Source organism: Colossoma macropomum, unplaced genomic scaffold (assembly GCF_904425465.1).
Source record: "Colossoma macropomum unplaced genomic scaffold, Colossoma_macropomum, whole genome shotgun sequence".
Lineage (NCBI taxonomy): Eukaryota > Metazoa > Chordata > Actinopteri > Characiformes > Serrasalmidae > Colossoma > Colossoma macropomum.
The window spans coordinates 35,146,170-35,166,716 of NW_023494802.1; the positions used below are offsets into that span (position 1 = coordinate 35,146,170).

Sequence of the window (20,547 nt, forward strand, 5' to 3'; positions counted from 1 at the left end):
TTGATAGTTCAGAAATCATTTGTTAACAAAAAAGGCAAGTGCAATAAATAAAACAGGCCACATAACAAGAATATAGCGATGAATATATTTCTCTCAAGCACACATGGACCAGACATGAATTTGATAGGTATCTCTCTAACGTGGCAATGTGTGATATCTGAGAAAACATAATTCTCAAAACATTAAACAGGTCACAACAACAGAAAATGCTTTAATTACATTACAGCAGCACAGATAGCATAATATATATTTATAACAGCAACAGTACATATATGAATGATATTCACTGAACATCAGAGTGGAAAGATAATGATGAATAACTTAGATCCTGTCCTGACAAAACCGCTCTGGAATGGAAGACTGTAAATGAACACATCTACTCCAATCTGGTTCATCATCAGCAGGGTTACCTTTAAAGAGGCTGTCAAGGATGATATGCGTCTCTTTCTTTATCTGTTTTTCATTAAGTCTAAACAGCAATAGAAACAGATTCCCATTTGGACTGAACAGAAATTGACAAAGGTAAAAATAATTAGACAATATTGACCCAGTTTGCCAGTTTGCAGTTATTCCCTTAAGGCTCTGAGCTGCCAGATTTAAATCTAAAGTTCTTGTAATCTCACAACTACCCTTATTGTACATCTGTGTATATATATATATATATATATATATACACACTCTTCCACTTCAGTGAGGTACATCTCTTTGCTTGTTCGTGCACTTTTTGTCCATTTTATCAGCTCCACTTAGGTGCACCTACATCTATAAGGTATCAGCTGTACCAGCACAACACACACTAACACACCACCACCACATCAGTGCCACTGCAGTGCTGAGAATGATCCACCACCCAAATACCTGCTCCGTGGTGGCTCTGTGGGGGTCCTGACTATTGAAGAACAGGGTAAAAGGGGTAAGTGGAGCTCAAACAAATGGATAAAAGGTGTAGATACAAGAAGGTGTCCTTCTTCTAATATGTTCAACTCAGCGAATTACATTAAAATGTGCAGAAATGTCTTCTCTGCAGAGGATGTGTGAACTTATTCTGACATGAATATCAACAAAACAACAAAACTTGTAATTTGACCGGGCGCCCAAACTTTTGCATACAACTGTAAATTTCACATACTTCATTTTTGAAGAGAATCCTTTTTAGATGCAACATTACAAATCACATTGGTAAAATAACTGCGTTTAGCTACTCGGCCTAGGTGTCATTTCCAGAACTGTTGGCTGCAACACAGGATTAGTATATAACCTCCACCGCCAGGGATAAATATAGAGAAGAAAAAGTTCATTTCTGACCAATATAAGCCTTCACTTCTTATCATCACATCAATGCATCCACTGTGGAATATTCTTAACCATTAGGTAACTTCAGGATCTTTTAATGGCAATTAATCATATGCTAAAAAGGGCCTGGCTACATATTAATTAGAGGCGGCATATTGGTATCGATGGGTGTCAGCATTTAATTGATACCAGCAGAAAATACTAGATCGTTATCCGTGGAAAAATGATTAAGCCCATTGTATGATATGAGGTTGTTAGCTTTGTATTTCTTCTCGTGGGGTACTAGAGTTTTTGAGTAGTTTGATCATGACAATTAAGAACAGGTCATTTTAAAACTTTTTGGATTTTGGATTGGTGTCAGTGTCAGAAAAGAAAAACAGGTATCGCGTCATCTCTAAAAGTGGAAAGCAATTCAAATTTGTAGAAGCTGTCCAGTCAGTAAATGTTCATTTCTTTGAGTCCTTTCTTTTCAGGAGAATTCAGAAAAACCTTATTTCAAATGCTGGCTCTCATTTCTAGTTCACTGGCGAAATGCACCAAAATCAATGGACAGATATCACAGTGTGAGTATAGACTACTGCCTTTAGTTTATATTAGGTTCCATGCAAAAATGTCTATTAGGTTCTGCTCCACTCACAAGACTACAAACGTATGAGGTGGGATCACAATTAACCCTTAAAAATGAAAAAAATCAACCGATTGTTGATGCGATTGTTATGAGAAAGAAAAGTAACGGGAGCTCAAGGCAAAGCAGTGACACTGTATTGCACTGACACTGTCTTCTGAATCGTCTCATCCAGGACAGTGTTTTATATTTACACAAAGGTTTAAGACTGGTATAAATATTTAAAACAGAACTGACAATTATTATGATCTTCAAGTGACTGTATGTTACAGAAGGAGATCCTTCCACTCTTACAGTGTTTCAGTTCATGCTACATTTTACAGGTTTGTTGTTCCAACAGCGGGGATTGACCGGTGGGTGCACAGCCAAGGGATCCGCTTAAATTGAAATGCATCAGTTGAATTGAAGTCCTCATCTTCACCCCAAAGCCTGACTGACATGAGCTTTAAAGATACACTAAGTAATAATTAATATTGTTGGTTTTACCCAGTAAGTTCCATACTACTGAACTGCTAGCTTGTAATAATGGAATGTCGCAGAACTATAAAAAAGGTGTTTGACCACAGTGAGCCTCCATTTCTCATCACCATGTAATATTCGTACAACCACTGTGTATTATTCCTATAACCACCATGTAATATTCATTTCTATCTAAACTTCTGTCACATTTTAATGGACCACTCTACTTAGTGCACCTTTAAAGACTTAAGAACTGTTCGAGCTGGATTGGTTTTACCAGAGGCACTTCTGTAATATAATTATTAAGGGATCTGACTGGCTGATTCATACAGGATAAAGTGCCTGTGTAATGTCCCCAAATAACATATTAACAGTGAGTGTGTTTACATCTACTTAATAATCTGATAACTGTAGAAATCAGATTTTGTTGGTAAACCGATCAACGTTTATATGCACTTGGGCAATCAGATAATGTGAAACTCTACATGAGTCAGGCAGTAATCGTATTTCTGCTTTGCAACCGGCCAATAAACTCACAGAATAAGACGTGACATGAGCGTAACGTAAAGCTCATCGCCATGCCACGCCATGTCCATCATGTTTTTTTTAAATCATCAAGTCACTTTAGTGGAAAGTATATTTAAATCCTTCATTAAATCCATCAAGCAGGTAGACATCTCGTGGGTGCTGTGTGCCATGAAAATAGTCTGTTTTGGCACATGCACAGACTGGGAAACACGAAAGAAATCAGAGTAAAGGTATACATGCACGAGAAACCCAATTACTGATCTAAAATACAGCTTTCTCGGATTTCTTAATTGAATTTCTAGGCTGTAATCTGATCTAAAAAAATCTGAGTATGCTGTTTACATGACCACTTAAATAATCGGAGAACTGCCCAAATCCAATAACGATTGGATTATTAAGTGCATGTAAATTTTATGAACCATTTGTTGGCTTGACAAAGCTATTGCTACGAAATCCCAGGTGGCTAAGGTGTCGCTAGGCCATTGCTATGAAATCTTAAGTGGTTGCCAAAGTGTTGATAGGGCATTGCTATGGTATCCCAGGTGGTTGCTTAGGTGTTGCTAGGCCACTACTATAGAATCCCAGGTGGTTGCCAAAGTGTTGAGAGCGCATTGCTATGGTATCCCAAATGGTTGCTTAGGTGTTGCTAGGCCACTACTATAGAATCCCAAGTGGTTGCTAAAGTGTTGATAGGGTATTGTTATGGTATCCCAGGTGGTTGCTAATGTGTATATACATGTGCTATGTATGTGAGTCTGTATGTAATGTCTATGAAGGACAGCGTGAGAGATGTCCTTTATGACATCATTTGTGACAAATTTGAATTTTCTCAACATTCGATTATTCATTTCCAAGGGCTAAAACAGTGTTTGAACAAATGCTGTAAGAAAACTGTATGTGTGATTAGGCATCTTCTGGCTCTGTGTCTCCCTGTTGCAAAGCGACAACAGCATCATAACAGCTGCTGTGCTAGTTGTTGTTTTGATATATACTGGCAAAAAGCTCTGGCACTTGCCTGTTTAGAAAGTGGTCTGCTGTTAACTAGCAAGCATTGTGATGCTAGTAAAAATAAGCAAAATGAAAGAAAAGCTACTTTTTGTTCAGTCTTGTGCTAATTTTGATCAGTGAAATTATACAGTTGGTACTCAGCAACTATCACTGAAGACATGCCTTTTTTATCTGATTGGTCAGCACAGAAAAAAGCACATGAAGTAGGCTACTTGACTGCTTGGAGTTAAGCAGGGCATACAAAACAGCAGACAAAACTTGTCTCTCCTTTTAAAAGCGAATAGAAAAAAACTGCCTCAGTCTTTTAAAAAAGCGTACAATGTCAAATACCCCACCGTTCGTCATTTTAATCAGAGTACCTCTCCAGGAAAAACTAATCCAGCTTCAACAGGCCTTTAGAATTTGGGGGGAAAGACTTGGGAAGCATACAGTAGTTGGAGCACAGCATTTTGGTTGGATGAAGCTACTATTTCACTTGGGTCAATTACAGCAATAGTGTCAATTCAAGTACTCCTCTCCAAAGAATCGGACTCCAGGGCCACTCAGAGTCTTATGACTGAAGTGACCGTGGTGAGAGTGACGAGAAATTTGTGCCAAAGAACAAACACTGTCCTCCTTCATCAGCTACATCAGTATGCTAAGCCATTTTTGGCTCTGTCTTTTGTTTCCCTCAGTGCTTCCGTGGCCCTCAGAGCTTCTTCCTCCAGTGCTAATATTAGCATTAGCACAACTGCATCTGGCCTGCCGGTGGGTTTTACTTATTGACTGTGATCTTGTCCAGGCCAGGCCAGGCTGGGATGTAGTAGCGAGGGAGCGTCCCCTCCATCAGCCTCTCCATCCACAGACCAAGTCGGTCCAGTTTGTGGTGGATCTGGAGGGTGGTTGAACGCGAGCGTGTCGTGCTTTTCCTGTGCTGGTGCTCGTCCTTGGAGCCTGACCTGGACCTGGAGCTTCCTGTGTCCTCCTCTGGCTTGCCATCCGCGTCCTCACCTGTGTAGACAGGTTTGAACAGGCACAGGTATTTCTTATGACCGTTGAGGGCCAGCACATAGCCTGTGTAGTCTATTTTGCGGTTGCTGCCCTCTTCCTCATCCATGTCAATTTGCATGGCGTCCTGGGCGTACTCTAGCAGGGTGGCCATCCACTCGTTGTGTTTGTCGACGTTCAGGAAGGAGAAATGCAGCGTCAGGCTCCTGGAGGTGGCATAAAAATTAGTAGAACTGGCAGTACTAGAGGTCTCATGATATTAAATTATTAGCGATGCATGATGATGTCAGAATAATATCAGTATTTGTGGATATTCACTTAAAAAACATCAGCATTTGATGGATTTGATATTTTAAACCAATATTTGATGTATACAAATAAATTTGAATTGAATTGAATATTGTACTCTGGAAGAGAAGAATGTTTAAGTGATGTTTGGGGGGCTTTGGTATTAAAATATCTGTAGTGCGTTTCATTTAGATTTAAGCACAATTTCTACATTTTATAAACGTATATGAATCAGCATCAGAAGATATGTGTGTGAAAATTATCGGCCATTGGAGTCAAACTCCCATATTGGTGCATCCTTGGATATTATCCCAGTACATACCGCAATATTATTCTCCAGCATTTTTTAAAGATGTGTGATATGCTAAGTGTTGCAATATGACATATTGTTGTCTATTACAAATAACTCACTCTTACTGACGTCACAACTGTTGGTGTCACTGTCTAGAAAAAAAGACTTCTCAACACTGGAATCTTGTGGATTCTTGTGGAATAAGAAAACAATGAATTTCGGTATCCTTTCAGTCTACCAACTGCCTTAATACATGTTAAAAATTGCAATAATTATAATAAAACATCAGTATTTGGACTTCAATGTATTGACATTATTTTTCACCCAAAGTACTGCGACACTGTTTTGTACTAAATTGTTTCTCCCATCTTAAAAGTTAAAGAAAGATAAGAGCAAAGGCAGATGCTAATGCATATGGTGCCACAAGGGGGACCGTTACAACCCAAAAGTACCATGATCTCAGTGATTATAATGTAACACAAATTTGAAAAACAGCTTCTTAGAACGTCAGAAGCGGTCTTTCAATGTTCCTTGTTCAATCCCTTAGGCAACCTCACCCCGGCCTAGTCAAATCAGCTTCTTGTAAAATCATATTCAGAAAGCTGACATCACCAGAATGGAAAGCCTAAGCTGGCTACTTTCTGTGCTGTGTGCTGTGCTATGTCAAAAGTGTACGTGCTTTCTTATTCTCAATCTGTATTTAACAAATCTGTTATTGAGGTCACTGGCTGATATTTGCACTAACATGCTCTCTTCAGAGATCTACTTCGTATACTGACTGGCCACTTTAAATACATCTTGTTTCTACGCTTATGGTCCATTTTATCAGCTCCACTTACTATACAGGTTCACTTTGTAGTTCAGTTCTACAATTACAGACTGTAGTCCATCTGCTTCTCTGCATACTTTGTTATACTTCTTTCACCCTGTTCTTCAATGGCCAGGACCCCCACAGGACCCTCACAGAGCATGTACTATTTGGGTGGTGGATCATTCTCAGCACTGCAGTGACACTCATTTGGTGGTGGTGTGTTAGTGTGTGTTGTGCTGGTACGAGTGGATCAGACACAGCAGTGCTGCTGGAGTTTTTAAACACCTCAGTGTTACTGCTGGACTGAGAATAGTCCACCAACCAAAAACATCCAGCCAACAGCGTCCTGTGGGCAGCGTCCTATGACCACTGATGAAGGACTAGAGGATGACCAACACAAACTGTGCAGCAGCAGATGAGCTACTGTCTCTGGCTTTACATCTACAAGGTGGACCAACAAGGTAGGAGTGTGTGTGTCTCATTCACTCGTACCAGCGCAACACACATCAACATGTAAATACCATGTCAGTGTCACTGCAGTGCTGAGAATGATCCACCACTCTAATAATACCTGCTCTGTGGTGGTCCTGTGGGGACCTTGACTACTGAAGAACAGAGTAAAAGGGGGGCTAACAATTATTCATAGAAACTGATGGACTACAGTCTGTAATTGTAGATCTACAAAGTGCACCTGTGCGGCAAACAGAGTTGCTTTGCACTGAATTTATTTGTAGAATATGTAGAGACTCACCCAGTGAAGGAATAAACCTCCTTGGCAAACTTGCTGAGCAGAATGTTTTTGGTTGCATCAGTCAGCACCAAGACAACGTTAATGTGGCCTGGCCTCAGCTTCACTAAGTTGCTGGTGTAGGTGATGTCTGTTAACTCAGTCACCTCCACAAAGTTTTTCTTCGGTGGACGGCTGTTCAGAAAAGAGAAGTAAAGTTTAGACATCTCAGACATGTTGTAAGGCAGGAACTTGCACAACCCTTTCATATTTATTATTTCATGATAACATCTGAGGCACCTTGAGGTGTTAGTGGTGTTTGGTGACCCATTCTCTGTCTTTGCTGCTTCCTTTGCCTTTGGTTTTGATTGTTTCTCGTCACTCGAGTCACTGAAACCAGACAAAAAAAGTTTGGGAAATGTGTTAAAGACCATTTCAAAAGAATGACAGAAATGGAAGTGCTGAGAATCGTACCTGAAAGCTTGAATAACCACTGTGCCAAACAGGATAAACAGTGCAGAGAATATCAAAGACAGAAGAGGCATCATTTCACGCCTGCAAATAAGAACAGTTAACTTCCTTATGAAGGATATTTGTATTTTCTTTAGCTTGTACAAGCTCATAGAAGCTGTACCTTATTTCCTACAAATGTATAAGTATGTCTACTTACCAATTATTATGGAGAAGATCATCAATAATTTCAGACAGGTAGTCATATGCTGTATAAATCCATCTGATTAAAAACATCTGGAATCAGACAAAGTAGCAAACTTCAACTTCTGTCAGTCACACAACTGAACTATGTACTTGTCCTACATACAATCAATATCATCATTTGTAGATGAAAATGGAAGGTGGATAAAATTCTACTTTATCAAAATGCTTCTTCACTGATGCTTTGAATAGTAGCTGTTACATGCACAAAAGCTGCCCAGCCCACAGTAATCCTCTCATAGCGAGCTAATCGCTCCCTTGTCATCCTAAATCCATGGGGAATATAAAATAGGCCAGGACTAATTTCTCATTTAAAGCAACTCCATTAAGCGAGAGAACTCTAGAGAGACTGACTGAGGCAAACTCATTGTTGAGCTCCGGCAGTGTGGCATCGTGGGTAAGGATGGAGGGATCTTTTTGCAGTCGCTCCAGTTCTTCCAGCAGCCTGTGTTTGTCCTCTTCACTGCCATTCCAGCCACCCAGCACGGGCTTATACAGCACCTTACCGGCCCCGTTACGCCTCTCCAGTATTATCACCTGTGGTCAGCACATACAAACACAGTACGTCAGCTTCCCTTTACACTGTAAACATTTCATGATAACAGAATATTTTTGGCTGGCAGACTATTTTCAACCTAGCAGTCACACTGACGTATTGCAAAAACTGATGGGATAGGACAGAGAAGGGGCTGATAAACTGTGCAGAAACAGACAGGCTAAAGTCAGTAGGGAGGAATGCTAATATCTGTGTATTGTATCTGTATAGTCAAATAATTGCGTAAAAAATTGACATTGGAGGCGTTGAGATTTGACCAACACCTTAAACTAGTATTCAAACTATGGACTCTGGAAGAGCAGAACATTTAGGAGATGCTGGGTTAGTATGTATTTATTGTAGATAAACACTTACCAACTGCATGTTTTTTTGCAAACAAAGCATAATTAGCCCTGGATTAAGTGGATTAAGTGCAGCTCAGTATGTGAAATGTTGAATATATATTACTGGATACATAGTTTTTGAGATTATTTTTTAAAATGCGTCACTACTCTGTCTGTTTCAACTTATCAGCTGTCAGAAAAAAACACATATTGTGACGTATCATGCATTGTGAAAAATTCCTGAAGTATCGTGATCTTACATTTTTGCCATATCGCCCAGCTCTAGGTGCAAAGTAGGTGTACTGGGAGGCACCCAGTCAGACCAACACACAATCACAGAGACACAATCAGGCACTACTCACCCCCTAAAGTCTATGTTTCATTACATTACACAACTGGCTGCGTTTTGGTGAGAGTGCTACGTTGCAGAAAGCAGTGTTAACCTGTGGTGGAGTGCTGTCTCTGTTCTTCAGCAGCACAGTGCACAGCGGCTGCTGCTGCCGCTGATACACATAGGCAAAGCGAAGCACCTCGTTAGTGTTTGCAGAGGCCAGAGACAGGAAAGCTTTGTTTCCTGGGACAAAAGCTTCTTCTTCACCAGTGATGAGCAGAACGCAGTATCTGTAGAGAGAAAACACAACAGTCCTCAGACACTACATTCTACACAACAGGGATGTGATGGTATGAATATTTCCTATCCTGATGAGAGCACATCACATCTTTCTGTATTACTGTGGATCTGTTAAAATATGCTGAAAATGTTTAAATAGCACTGCTAATGAAATCTTACTGACTTTTTAAAAAGGCAGTAAGGGTATATAGGGTCATTGGAATTATCTGGAATAATGATCATTGCATACCATGCCATCATTAAAACTGCTAACACTCCAATCCCTAGAGTCACACTAGAAGCCAAATACACAGGCGATTAAAGAACTCAAACATCACTGCCCTCACAGAGAAACTACTGCCTTCAAAGCTACTTCTAAATTCAGAGAGACGTCACAGCACACAGACTGATGCAACCAGAGAACAGCTCAACATTCTGCTTTGACTGTCACACCAAACAGTATGCAGTCAAGTCAGATTCATTCTATCACATTAAACGAATGCTGCAATCTTACTTCCTGCGCCGATGGAACTGTTTGACAGGGCAAAGCTCATCAAAGACCTTCTGGTTCACCAGACGAGGAGCAAGGAGGAATTTGTTATTGGAAATGAATTCATCGATGATTTGTTTTTTCATCCCTTTAGCCTGTTTAGCAAAAAAAAGTTAAACAGAGAGAAAATGAGTTAGTATTAGTATTAGTTAACAGTATTCCTCCCAGTTGTAACACACATATGTATTATATCCATGTACACATCTGTAAACACACAGTGTTGTTAAAGTCTAAGTTTGTTTTATTTTGTTATATTATTATTTGTTATATCATTTTATTTTTTTCTAAAATATGCATTTTTGTACAGCCCTTTTTAGTTGCAGCAGACTGATATCTTCAGGATTAATAAAGTTTTTTCTTCCTATCAGAGCCCGATTGATATATCAGGTGGCTGAAAATAAAGATCGATATTGACGACCTATCGTTTTATGGGTACTGATTTATTTTAAACATAATATACTGTCATGGTTATATTACAGCATATAAAATATATCCTAAGGTTTCCATTGGTATGAAAATAACATGTTAACACATTAAACCTTTTTTATGAAGAGAACCAATTAAAAAACAGAAACCAAAACGGACAATATTGAAATGATTTAACATGGTGTGTTTCTGCTGTTTATTTGAGTTGAAGTAGTGAGACACAAGAGATCTGGTAGTGCCATCTGTCAGCAAACACTATTCAGCCAAAACTGATAGAGTATAAAATAAAAATCCATCCATCCATCCACCCATCCATCCATACACCCATCCATCCATCCATCCATCCACCCATCCATTCATCCATCCATCCACCCACCCACCCATCCATCCATCCGGCTTGTGTGATCGTGCGCAAGATACTATCATCAGATTGCTCCATGTAGCTAGTGCCAATTGATGATAATATCAGTCAAAATTGGGGCGGAAGGTGGTGGGAGTGTTTAGTAAGAGCCGCTTCCCTAAAAAAAAAATAAAAAAGGCCGCCTTTCCCCAAACATCCTAACTTACAAACTGCAGATCCACTTTATTGACATCTATGGCTCCTTTCTCCCATAACCTGTTTCAACACAGCAAGCAATGTGGCAACTCCACAAAGAAGCCTGCTTAAATCAGAGAAAATAAATATGCTTGAGTTTCTACACAGTAAGCTAACTTTGTTTTTGCTGTTGTTTGGATGTTCTTGGAACAGTCTGGAAGCTTGTAGGTGGTACAAAATTTATCAGAGATTCATGATACCACTATCAATCGGCTCAAGCCTAATGCACGTAATGCATTTTCTCCTGTCTCCACGTTGTTATAGGTTGTTAAACAGACAGCATGTCTTTAACATACATGAAAACAAAGACCATGAGGTCACTTAACCTATTCTGACCACACCAGCAGAAAAGCCAGAAGATGCATGACTACTGAGCAAAAACAGGCCTACTTGTATAATATCAGCTGGCTTGTCTGTGTTCTCCTTGAAGACTAGCATGGTGGGAGCATAGGTGTTGATGTTGTACTGCTTCAGCAGGTCTGCAGTCTCAGACAGGCCCTGATCCACATAGCCAAACTGCACATAGTCCTTGTAGGCAAATGCAGTCAGCTGTGGAGGAACAGTGCACACATAATTATTCATGCAGTCAGCAAAACATGTGCAGGTGCTTCTCTAAATATCACTATCAGAGGTCATGTGTACCTTATATAAGAGAGGAACCACAGGAACTTGGTCAAAAAGCAGAACGTGTGGCTTGTTAACCTCATGCCAGCTCTTCAAGAAGTCACGGTCGTTCCGGTCAGTGACCTGAGAAAGCAAAATGAACCTCATGACCCGAGTGCCCAACTCAGAAGATTTAAAAAGCTTTTAAACCTCAAGTGAGAATCAGCGGAGGTCTAACAAATTATAAAACAAATGACTATAGATACAGCAAAGTAACTGTTTAGCTTTTTAATGAAAGAAATGCAGCTATAAGTTGCGCACTATGCAAGTAAAAAGAGCCAAAACATTTGAAAGATAATACACGTTTTATATTTGTTAATGTATCCTTCACATTACTTTGATTAAACTAAACAAAATTTCCATTCAAAAATCTTTTAATCCTCAGAAGTCACAGTTATTGTCACCAAGAACAAAGCATGTTGTAACATGATATTTCTCACATATAGAAGAGAAGAAAAAAGGAGAGTTAGGAGAGTTGTTTTTTTCTTTTTTGGTGACAATGAAACAAATAGAAAAAGGGTAGATTGCGACCTCTTCATAAAACTGCAGTTCATTATGCAACTCACTATGTAACAAAATAGTAGACAGTATAGCACAACACCTATAACTGTCAGCTATGACCCTAAACGTCTAGGGGTTAATAAAGCAATAAGCCACGAGAGGCTGCGATTACTGCGATTTTATTGAAGCAGAGTGCCTAAAACTAAATCACAGTAGCGCACAGCCTCAAGTGGCTTATTGCTTTTATACAATGGTGGCCAACATAAAATATGATAAAATACACATTTTTTCCTAAAATAATGTATTATTAATAATAATTGACATGTAACTACATCGAAATGTGGTTACTGTAGAGTATGGTATTGTTTCCAAGCAACCATGGACTGCTGAATGCACAGAAAAACGTTCGGTCTCCTTTCACTGTTTAGTGCGTCATTTCTATTTTCTTTTAACTTTTTGTTGTAAAACACTGAACATATCATAACACAACACTGTTTATTGCAAAACCTTTTTTGGTCACCAGATTACCTCAGAGTCTTATATAATGCCAATCCAATTGCGTCCCTTTTCTCGTGCTGGGGCTGAATCTCAAATGGCTCCCTGCTCCCTACACAGTGCACAGAAATTGAAACACTGGCTCCTGCACCCCAACAGTGCTTAACATAGCTAAGAAATAGTCATTTGGAATTCAGCCACATCCATACTCCACAAATAGTGCACTATTTGGCTATAGAAGCTATAATTTCAACACCTCTATAGTTAGCACACTACTTAGGGAGTTATGTAAGGCATTTGGGATTCGACCTGGGTTTGAAGTGCCTTCTGACTGAAATATGGACATTTGAAGCACGTAAACCACTCAAGTGACAGACATTCTTTATACTTTTATATTGCAGTTTTACAGTGAATTCCACTGTAAGTACTTTAATTCAAGCCTGTGATATTAATGATGGAGTTGTTTAGGCTGTTAGCTATCTTTTAGCCTGTTAGCTAGCTGACCAGCCTAGTTGTAGTTAAGAAAATGAATTAAGAACTTGTTTTTTCTAAACATTCTTTCACTTCTTCAGTACACTCTGTGGTCCATGCGAGCAGCATGAGAGTCAAAGATTGTTCCACTAACAGCACGAGGGTTTTTCATGCTGTGGCGCAGTAATACAGAGTTCAGTTGTTGTGATGCGGTCATAGGTGTGCGTATATTGTGTATTTTACAACGGCCTCGAACGCGGCTCAGCCAATCAGATTTTAGGCCCGTAACTATCCTTTTAATAAGCGTATTAATTCTTTAATTACAATACATCTGAAAACCATAACAAACAGACATACAGGGAAACAATTTGGCAGTTACCTTCTCGACCAGTCTCTGTGGAAGCAGGTCCTCCACAAACTGCAGGAGGTGCTCTTTGACCACAGCGTAATGGAAGAAAGTCACTTTTCCATTAATAACACCAAGTATGGAAGGAGTGCGGTGTGCACCTAGGTGATTTGCCAAGCGTCTCTCATAACCAACATCAACCACTCCTATTCCTACACCTACAGATGTGGACAAAGGGTGGAATATTGGTATGTGACACAAGACTAGCAACCTTAACATAGGTTATCATCAGACATCATCATGGACAAGTATTGAAAGAAATAGTTTGACCAACAATACTAGGGCTGCTAATAATAAATGTAAAGCTCCCAAGTAGCATTATGCAAATATGGCATGCTCAAATATTAGCTTTCATTCACTGATAGCCATGTTAACACTTCTGGCTGAAGGATCCCTTCAGAACGCCAGTCAGGATGACTTGAGCACTGATTCTTTTTTAGGCCCCTGAAGATTCCATTACGTGATATTTTTATCTTTTCTCATAAGAGACTGGTTGTAGAAGCGATGCAATCTAAGATTTGTTGGTTTTAACACGTTTATCAGCTTTGCAAAAAACTGTAGAACAGTTTAACTGAATCATACCGATTCAGGGGGCTGATTAGTTTACATATCTGTTGGTTTCAAAAACATCCTGCTTGGAGCTTTAATGTCTGTGAACTGTCAACAAATAAACCAGCCCTTACCAAGTGGCTCCAGCTCCTGCACAGCCTCTTTCCAAACAGGCTCAATGTGGATGCAGCTGAAGCACCAGTCGGAGGTGATCTTGACCAGATAAGGCCTTTTAAAGCTGTCGGGCACGACTTCGTTGACATACTGGTTAAAGTGAAGCGTGTACTTGCTGTCGGCTGAGTCACGGCCGCTCTTGCTGTTGAACGGAAAGTTGAAGAAGGACTCGTCGAAGTAGAAGTTGTCATGGAAGTGGCGGAAGCCTCGGTGGCCGTAAGGCTGGGTGTCGTCGGTCTGCCCGTAGCGATCGTAATTGGCTCTCTTCTCCTCACTCGACAAAATCTGAGCATTGAGACAGAACATGCACGCATCAGCACCTCCTCCTCAGCATCGCACTATAAAAGAACACTGCAATGTGGACATTTCTGTGGCAGCGAAGCACCCAGACTGGCCAGTGTTACCTCATATGACTTGGTAATCTTAATGAACATGTCTTCTGCCTCTGGGTTCTTGTTTTTGTCTGGATGCCTGGCAGCAAAGATATGAAAGAAAAAACAAGCAGACACTGGGTAATTGTGAATGAGCAGTTTTAGCAGTAATTATTCAGTAACTACTATGAATACTATGAATCAGCCCATTTAACTGCTACAAAACTAATACATAGTGTATGTAACTGTGTGAGAAACTGGCCTTACAGAAAAAAGAACTGTAGTAATGGCATAAGAAATAGATTTCTATAGCACTGTGTAATAATTCTGTAATAATGTCACTTCGATGGCCTGGTGCCCCTGACCACATTATTCTACATTTTGGCCACTAAAAATGCAGAGCCTGGGGCCTGAGTGGCCACTTGCCTTGAAGATGTTACTCGTTTTTAACAAACCACCAGCTGAAAAGGTCCAGAGCCTGTTTGGTTGAACCAAACCATATTTTGAGAGAATCTGTATCATTAACCACTGCAATAACTAACATCACAGGAAGTGAGAACTACTTTCTGTACCTCCAAGCATTACTTTGTAGTGTGCTGTGATGGCTGGGGTGTTACGGTTTCAAAACCAGCGGCAGTTCTCACAATAAAAATAGAATCAGATAATGATAATGATAATGACACGAGTCATGTGGCAGTGTGGCTTGAGGATAATTTTGAGAAGGAACTCATGTTCCGTTAAAGGGGAACTCCACCAATTTTCACATTTTCTGCATATTTAAATGGTTAACATGTAAACAAAGTCATTCTGACTGGTTTGGTGTGAAATGCTTCGTTCTAAAGAAACTTGCCAAGTCAATTATTTTAAAAAATGGGTGGAATAAAGCATAAAAAAGCATGCTTCTATAATTCTGACTACAAATTCTTAATTTTTGCAATGCAATTCGCTGGTATGGTGGGCAGAATGGCCAGTGCATTTTTTAAAGGCCTATATGTCACATCTGTATCATTTATAGTAATCTATAATACTTGTGAAGAGTCATTAAGTATTTCTCAGAAGTATCTTACAGAGGATTACTTATATCAAGAGTGCAAAACTAAAACGTTGCCAAAAAGAGGGGGGCACTACCATAATGCAATCAGGAGTATGTAACTGTACCATTCTTTGGCAAGCCGTTTATACACCTTCTTGATTTCAGCCTGGCTTGCGCTCCTGGTGACTCCCAGGATCTTGTAGGGGTCAAAGTGAGCAGCGTCTCCCAGCGCAGCGGCCAGAAGCGCGCAGAGCAGGAGCAGCGAGCGAAGGGAGAACAGCATCGCCCTCCCAGCCATGAACCCAGCCTGAGGAGAGAAAACAGATCAAACAGGGAGTCGCAGACACATTGCTCAACACCACACACGCAAAACGAGTGCAGACACGATCTGTGTTGCAATATTAACGCCTCGCGACTCCAAACACAGCTGATCTGCAGCTCGACAGGCTCGCTGTGAGAGTGAACTTACCTCGCAACTACCGTTAGCGAGCTGCTCAGCTCTCTACCAGTCTGTGAAACGCGAAATTATTATAACTACACAAAGACAGGGCGAGTTTAGAAAACACCATATCGGGGCATGAAACAGGCCCAACAACTAAACTACACCACATTTCACAAACACCCAACAGCCCGACTGACCGCGCTCCCTGTAAACACTGCCACTGTAACGTCAACGGCACTAGCCAGCTAGGCTAGCTGAGCAGTCACGTTACGCATTCAGCTGGTTTTATCTCAAACAGAAGCGCGGAAACACTGAATATTTTAATTATCTCCCCCAAAACGCACCTAACAGAGACAACAGGGTCAACCGTCCATTTTCGGAAAGCTGTCAAAGCCCTCTCGTACTGTGACAGCCGCGCTGTGTTCGCTGAGGTGAGAGAGAGGAAGAGAGACAGAGAGAGATGCTGGAGCGCTGCTCACATCTCCGCGTCTCCCAGGGACGTCTAGTGAACGAATCGTTCTTTGGAACCGGTTCATTGTCATGAATCGATCGAACTGATTCAGCAGTGCATTTGAATCAAATGATTTTAGAAAAATGTTCGAAAATTAAACGTTTACAAATGTAACCTCAAAGTCGTAAAATCGTTGCATATTAACACATTCAAACGTCTAATTAATTATGTCGAATTAAAAATGGATTTTATATGGGAGAATCGAGAAAGTTGACTCGGCTCGTGAATCGTTTAATCGGACAGTTTGAAAGAATCGGTTCCGTAAAACGGAACCGAACCTCTCATCCCTGTGCGCTACCGCAGCTGCCCGCTGAGCTGCAGCTGTGATGAAGGGTCCATGTCGGAGTGTCAAAATAAAAGATGTAGTATTTGTCTGGGCCTGTAAAACTAAGCTACGTACGACTCCAGATAAAACGTATACTAAAAATAAAACATAAAATAAAATGATTACTTGAAATTATTTCAGTATGTAAAAGCAATCGCTAGTAAATGTAAATAAATGGGACCCATAGCAAACACACTGCATAACATGGGCTTTACAACAACATTAACCCCCTGTCTATATATATATATATATATATATATATATATATATATATATATATATATATATATATATATATATATGTGTGTGTGTGTGTGTGTGTATATACACACACACACACATTCATTATATACATTATATATATCTATATATATAAAATGAAGTTTCTGGGCTGTCTTGCGCATAAAAATTAAACAGTGACGCTCATGTTTGTGGATACACTTTCATTTAATAGGGCTGTGTCATAGAGAGAGTATAGTACAGTTTATCTGCATTTCATCACACAGATTACTTAGTGGTTCTTAGTGGGTCCTTTGCACAAGTTTTAGAATTATAATAAAAAAGAAAAACAAATTATTATACAATTCCATTGTCCACTAAAGTAGTATATAAATACATTAATAAAGGTGGCATTACTGAGTACTTTTAATAGCTTAAACAAAATTAGATTCTCCCTCGTGCTCTCCATCTCACTTCCAGAAATGTCACATTTAAAAGGGATGATCCTGAAACTCAAAAACGACTGTACAATCAGCACCTGGTCCCATGCAGACAGAGGTGGGAATGTACAGGTCGAGTCAGAGAACAATTAGAAGCAGTGCTCAAAGAACGGCAGCGTTAGTGCTATAACCAAGTACACAACAACCCCACCTGCTGGATCATTTCAGTACTACAGTGTAATCAAGCCAGATCAATATCCTGTACCATACAAAGCTAATAAGGAGCAAAGCCCTTTAAAGGAGTACTTCAGGGTTTTTCAGCATTCTCTTTCTCTCACATCTCAAGCATGTGAATGACTGACACAGGCAGTAATAAAAAAACAACTTGTAACAGAAGCAAATGGACAAGAGCTGACCCACACAACTGCCCATTGACTTCTAATAGAATTGTGTTGTGAGTCAGTGGGTTTCCTGTTCTTTTACAAGCAGAGGGAAACATCAAAATTATAGTCAGTGATAACTGACTGTACGATACAGGTGTGGCAATAATTCAACACATACTTACAATAGGCAATGAACAACAGCTGAAGCAACCGCCCATTGACATTCTATTATAACTGTTTTGTCAACAGGTTTTCTGTTCTTTTACAAGCATGAGAAAACTTTTAAAAATTACTGTCTGTGGTAATCGACTGTATGATACAGATGCCGGAGATGGACATTAGGCTGAAACATGCTGAAGTATTCCTTTAAACGAGAAGGGCATCACTCATCATAATCTGACAGAGCACCACAAAAGTCCTGTTTCAAAAAAAAACAAAAAAAAACAAACACCAAACAAATAATAAATGGACATTACAATAAATACTTTGTACTGACCTCACATAGAGGTTCTGAGAACATGTTTATTATCACATAACTTTGCTTTTCACACTTTCAACACAACAGAAATGCATGTATTTACTTTAACCATGAACTATCCCTTAGCTCGAACCAGAGCGGTGAGAGGAGATTACAGTCTGTTCGTATCTGCATATTTCAGTAGGCCACTGAGCAGCTAGATCATCTTTACTTCCACTGGAGATTCGAGAGGTTTTGCATCATATGAACTAATAAAAATAATAATTTTTACTACACAACAGATATTACTTCATTAATAACATACAGACTTCAGTATCAACCAATGGAGTTTCCAGACTGACCCCGATCCTATGGCAACAAGTACAGTGCCAACAGGTAAACTGTCCAGAGTAAGTATCTAAGAGTCAGCCACCCATACATACATACATACATACATACATACATACTATGTACATACATTACAATACACTCATACTGACACTTTGGACAGAGTATGAAAGCTGAAATCAAGCATTCCACTTACATCGCACAATCACTTTCCACTAAAATGAGGGAAATAAAAAAGGGCTGCACAATATATCGTTTGTTAATCATCATCATTTAGCCTCTGTAGTACTGATATCACAGATGGAAATGAGCATCTGACCAATCCCTGCATGTTCGCTGGGTGTTTTGGCCAAGTCATCCTTTCATGTCACATCAACGGTTATGCTTTCAATGTTCTGTAAGGCATATCACGATATGGGGATGTAAATGATTAATTGATTAACCGTAACCAACAAATAAGTTAATAAAAAAAGGTTCTTTTTAATTCATTTCCAATAAATACCAGATTCTATTTGAATAGTTTATCATTCTGGTTAATTTTGAATGGTATGCTTGTGGGTGCAATAGGCAACCATTTCCCCTTACTAGTTTGCTAGAAAAATGATGAACAGGTATAAATAGGTGTCCAGTTTTCGCACGCACAACCACAACAATGTACCCTTTCAAAATCAAGTGATAACTATTTCGTCCATGTTCTCTGAGAGAAAGTGTGATGGTTAAATATGAATCACTGACTAATGATGGTCTGTTATCGGCTAAAATTTGCATCCCAATTGCAGTTTACAGAAATATAACTGCAATATAGTGTTTCGTCCATATCGTGCAGCCCTAATTATAGTAAATAAAACAAACTGTCAAGAACAAAATAAAAGGAAATCAAAAACAGCCATGAAGGCCAAAGACAGAGAAAAAAAAAAGTTAGCCTTGGCAGCAGTTTGGCGGCACACAGACTAGTGCTTTTATCGCGTTTAGTTAACGGAGCGAGGTGCCACTCGCTCACTCCGAGTGCGCCCTCTCCTGGACAGGCTTTTAAGCGCACTCTTCATTCAAGCGCAAATAAACTCAATAAAAGCTCACTAGTGAAAAGCAAGCAACAAAGGAAAGAACATGAGAAGAGAAAGAAACCGAAAATCGGCTGGCTGACACACCATCACCAATGTTAATAAAAAAGCAAAAGAAATAAGGAGCTGAGGTTTGTGGGTACAGTAGTCACAACAACTCAAAACGTTTGACCCCCTAAAACCACACTTGTCTGTAAGTCACTAAGGGGCTTAGGCTGTGTGTGAAGTCAAAGAAAGACTGGTTCGTTACAGCACCTGCCTGAGATGTTAAAGGGGAAATCTGCTGATTTTTCAAAATTTCTTTGTAAACAAAGTCATTCAGAGTGTTTTGATATAAAATGCTCTGCTCTAGAGTCAGAATTGTTCAGTGGTGGTGACAGGAACCAGATGTTGGAGGCTTTTAGAGGCATTAAATGCTCTCACACAGGTCGTACAGGAAATGGTTATCAGTAAGCTGCCTGATGCTTAACAAACTGATTTAGAATAGTTTTGAGTTAAGCTTTTTAAAATACATTCATGGCAGAGAGGTACAAGCAGAGCGTTTTAGGCCAAATAGCACCCAAAAAAACAAAAATAGCTCAGAAGACACGTGTAGGTTCAGGTGTGGTTTATAGTAAATAAAATGGCTGCATTTGTTTTGTAGACATCACAATGCTTGGTTTTCATCACCACCACTGTAAAGAACGTTTCTCAACAACGAGCCAATTTGCATAAAACCATCCTGAATAACTGATGCATTTCATTTACCAAATTTTGAAAGATCAGTGGAATTCCTTTTAAAGTCAGGGTTCAAGTAAGTTCTGAATAATGTTTTTTTCCTGTAGAGGTTTACATAGCTGCAGGCACAGCAGTATAACATATCCCCATACAAAACAAACTCATAAAAAATGTAATTAAAAAAAAAAA

General features: G+C 39.6%; 1 protein-coding gene across 1 annotated transcript; it reads right to left on the reverse strand.

Moving 5' to 3' along the window:
• Positions 1 to 191: 191 nt before the first annotated feature.
• Positions 192 to 16,395, reverse strand: dnajc16 (DnaJ (Hsp40) homolog, subfamily C, member 16). The gene is made up of 15 exons (XM_036591045.1): positions 16,242 to 16,395; positions 15,581 to 15,762; positions 14,456 to 14,522; positions 14,012 to 14,336; positions 13,302 to 13,486; positions 11,435 to 11,539; positions 11,183 to 11,341; positions 9,736 to 9,866; positions 9,055 to 9,232; positions 8,087 to 8,269; positions 7,689 to 7,765; positions 7,493 to 7,573; positions 7,319 to 7,408; positions 7,043 to 7,213; positions 192 to 5,106 (listed from the first exon to the last, which is right to left on the reverse strand). The coding sequence occupies exons 2-15, from the start codon at positions 15,751 to 15,753 to the stop codon at positions 4,668 to 4,670; spliced, it is 2,364 nt and encodes a 787-aa protein (XP_036446938.1). The 5' UTR covers positions 15,754 to 15,762; positions 16,242 to 16,395; the 3' UTR covers positions 192 to 4,667.
• Between the last annotated feature and the right edge of the window lie 4,152 nt (positions 16,396 to 20,547).

Bases quoted from the DNA above. Each gene is read 5' to 3' on its own strand.
- dnajc16 (XM_036591045.1), bottom strand. From the start codon at position 15,753: ATGGCTGGGAGGGCGATGCTGTTCTCCCTTCGCTCGCTGCTCCTGCTC. The intron at 14,337-14,455 runs GTAACACTGGCC...CTCAATGCTCAG, and splicing joins AGATTACCAAGTCATATGAG to ATTTTGTCGAGTGAGGAGAA. The intron at 11,540-13,301 runs GTAACTGCCAAA...TTGCTTTCTCAG, and splicing joins CACAGAGACTGGTCGAGAAG to GTCACTGACCGGAACGACCG.